Genomic DNA, 1,381 nt, shown 5'->3' with positions numbered 1-1,381 from the left:
CATGTACAACCCCCGCCCCTCCTCATCTCCCAAACATCCCAGCCAATGTAAAGTTTCTTTATTCTAACAGGCCAGAGGGCCACCATGGGCTTAGAACTGCAGCTTTGCTAAGCCCAAGCATGGCAACCAAAATGTCCTTAAAACAACACCTTCCTGAAGCTAGTGGCCACAGAAATCGCTTCCTATTGGAAATGGTTAAAATTCAAGGAAAATAGCAATGCTAAGTGTGTGTGTGTGTGTAGTCATTTCTTTTCTATCTGAAGGATTTGGAGCCAGGAGGAAGGTTGAGAGGGAGAAGAGCAGAGTAGAGAAAAGGAAAATGGGGAAGACAAAAAGAAAGGATGACAGAGGGGATGGATGCTCAGGTGCTGTTGTTGATGGATCCAGGCGCTGAGCTGGGCTGGGCGGAACTGTCTGACACACTGCCCTCTGTAGGGGGAGAAAGGGAGCACTCATTACCAACACCAAAGCTCATTTTACAGAAAGAATCAACAATCATTTTTTGGTATATAGACAGTTAAAATATCAACAATGAACTATCTCGAGATTATAATGTGTCCAAAATAAATATAAATGTTTTGACAGTCAATGTCTGGCCAAAGGCAACTCTTAGGGATTTGGGTCGGGGTTATATTGACCACAATACACCAAGTAGGCAGAATATATCTTGTTTCTCACACTACGATTTGTCAACTGATAGTAGGGTATAATTGGAAGGTGTAAATTCAGTGTTACTTCACTATTGCTGGAGGACAAAGAGCTAAATAAAAACAGCCAATAAATCCCTTAAAAAAAAAACCTTGAGTATAATTTTACACTGCGATACATACCATGTGAGGCAGGCGATGTCTGTGCACGAGCGTGAGGAGGAATGAGTGTGGAGTTCAACTGGGGCTGGATAGACAGCTCTGAGAAAGCAGCGAGGCAAACAAATGTTTCATTTCACATATAATATTACTATAGGTGCAAAGATATGACAACCAACCATGAGCATCTGAGTGAAGGTCATCAAACACAAATAAACACATAGTGGAGATAAGAGACAAAAAGGATGATATAAACTGACCAACGGGACTGAAGTTGAAGAGGAGCGGCAGTTCTCGTCCGCTGGGCAGGCGGGTATTGGGCTGGCGCAGCTCATCGAAGAAGGCGTGTGCACACGCCTCCAGGGGAGACAGCCTGGTCACCGGCGTGTATTCCAGCAGTCGAGAGCAGAGGGCAATGGCCTCTGGTGGGGTACGAGGCTTAAACACCTGACAGACGAGAGAAATTTGGCAGTTCTGTATTAACATAGAGAGAATTTGGGTTTTATGTAAATACAAGATTAGCGAGCAGTTACAGCCACAATTGTTTTTAATGTAGACACGACAGCGGCGGCAAG

The 1,381-nt window shown here is 44.3% G+C and overlaps 1 protein-coding gene across 1 annotated transcript in view; it reads right to left on the bottom strand.

The window, feature by feature from the left end:
* Positions 1–230: 230 nt before the first annotated feature.
* Positions 231–1,381, bottom strand: part of gsk3ab (glycogen synthase kinase 3 alpha b) — a 14,159-nt gene continuing 13,008 nt past the window's right edge. The window contains exons 9-11 of the mRNA XM_035672655.1: positions 1,067–1,253; positions 831–908; positions 231–429 (exon numbers count right to left, since the gene is read on the bottom strand). Coding sequence (XP_035528548.1) covers positions 362–429; positions 831–908; positions 1,067–1,253 — 333 coding nt within the window. The 3' untranslated portion in view covers positions 231–361. The remainder of the gene's footprint in view (positions 430–830; positions 909–1,066; positions 1,254–1,381) is intronic.

The sequence above is a fragment of the Morone saxatilis genome, unplaced genomic scaffold (genome assembly GCF_004916995.1).
Source record: "Morone saxatilis isolate NCDOM2014 unplaced genomic scaffold, NCSU_SB_2.0 Contig24, whole genome shotgun sequence".
Taxonomy (NCBI): Eukaryota; Metazoa; Chordata; class Actinopteri; family Moronidae; genus Morone; species Morone saxatilis.
This window is presented reverse-complemented; position numbering and strand designations above follow the sequence as displayed.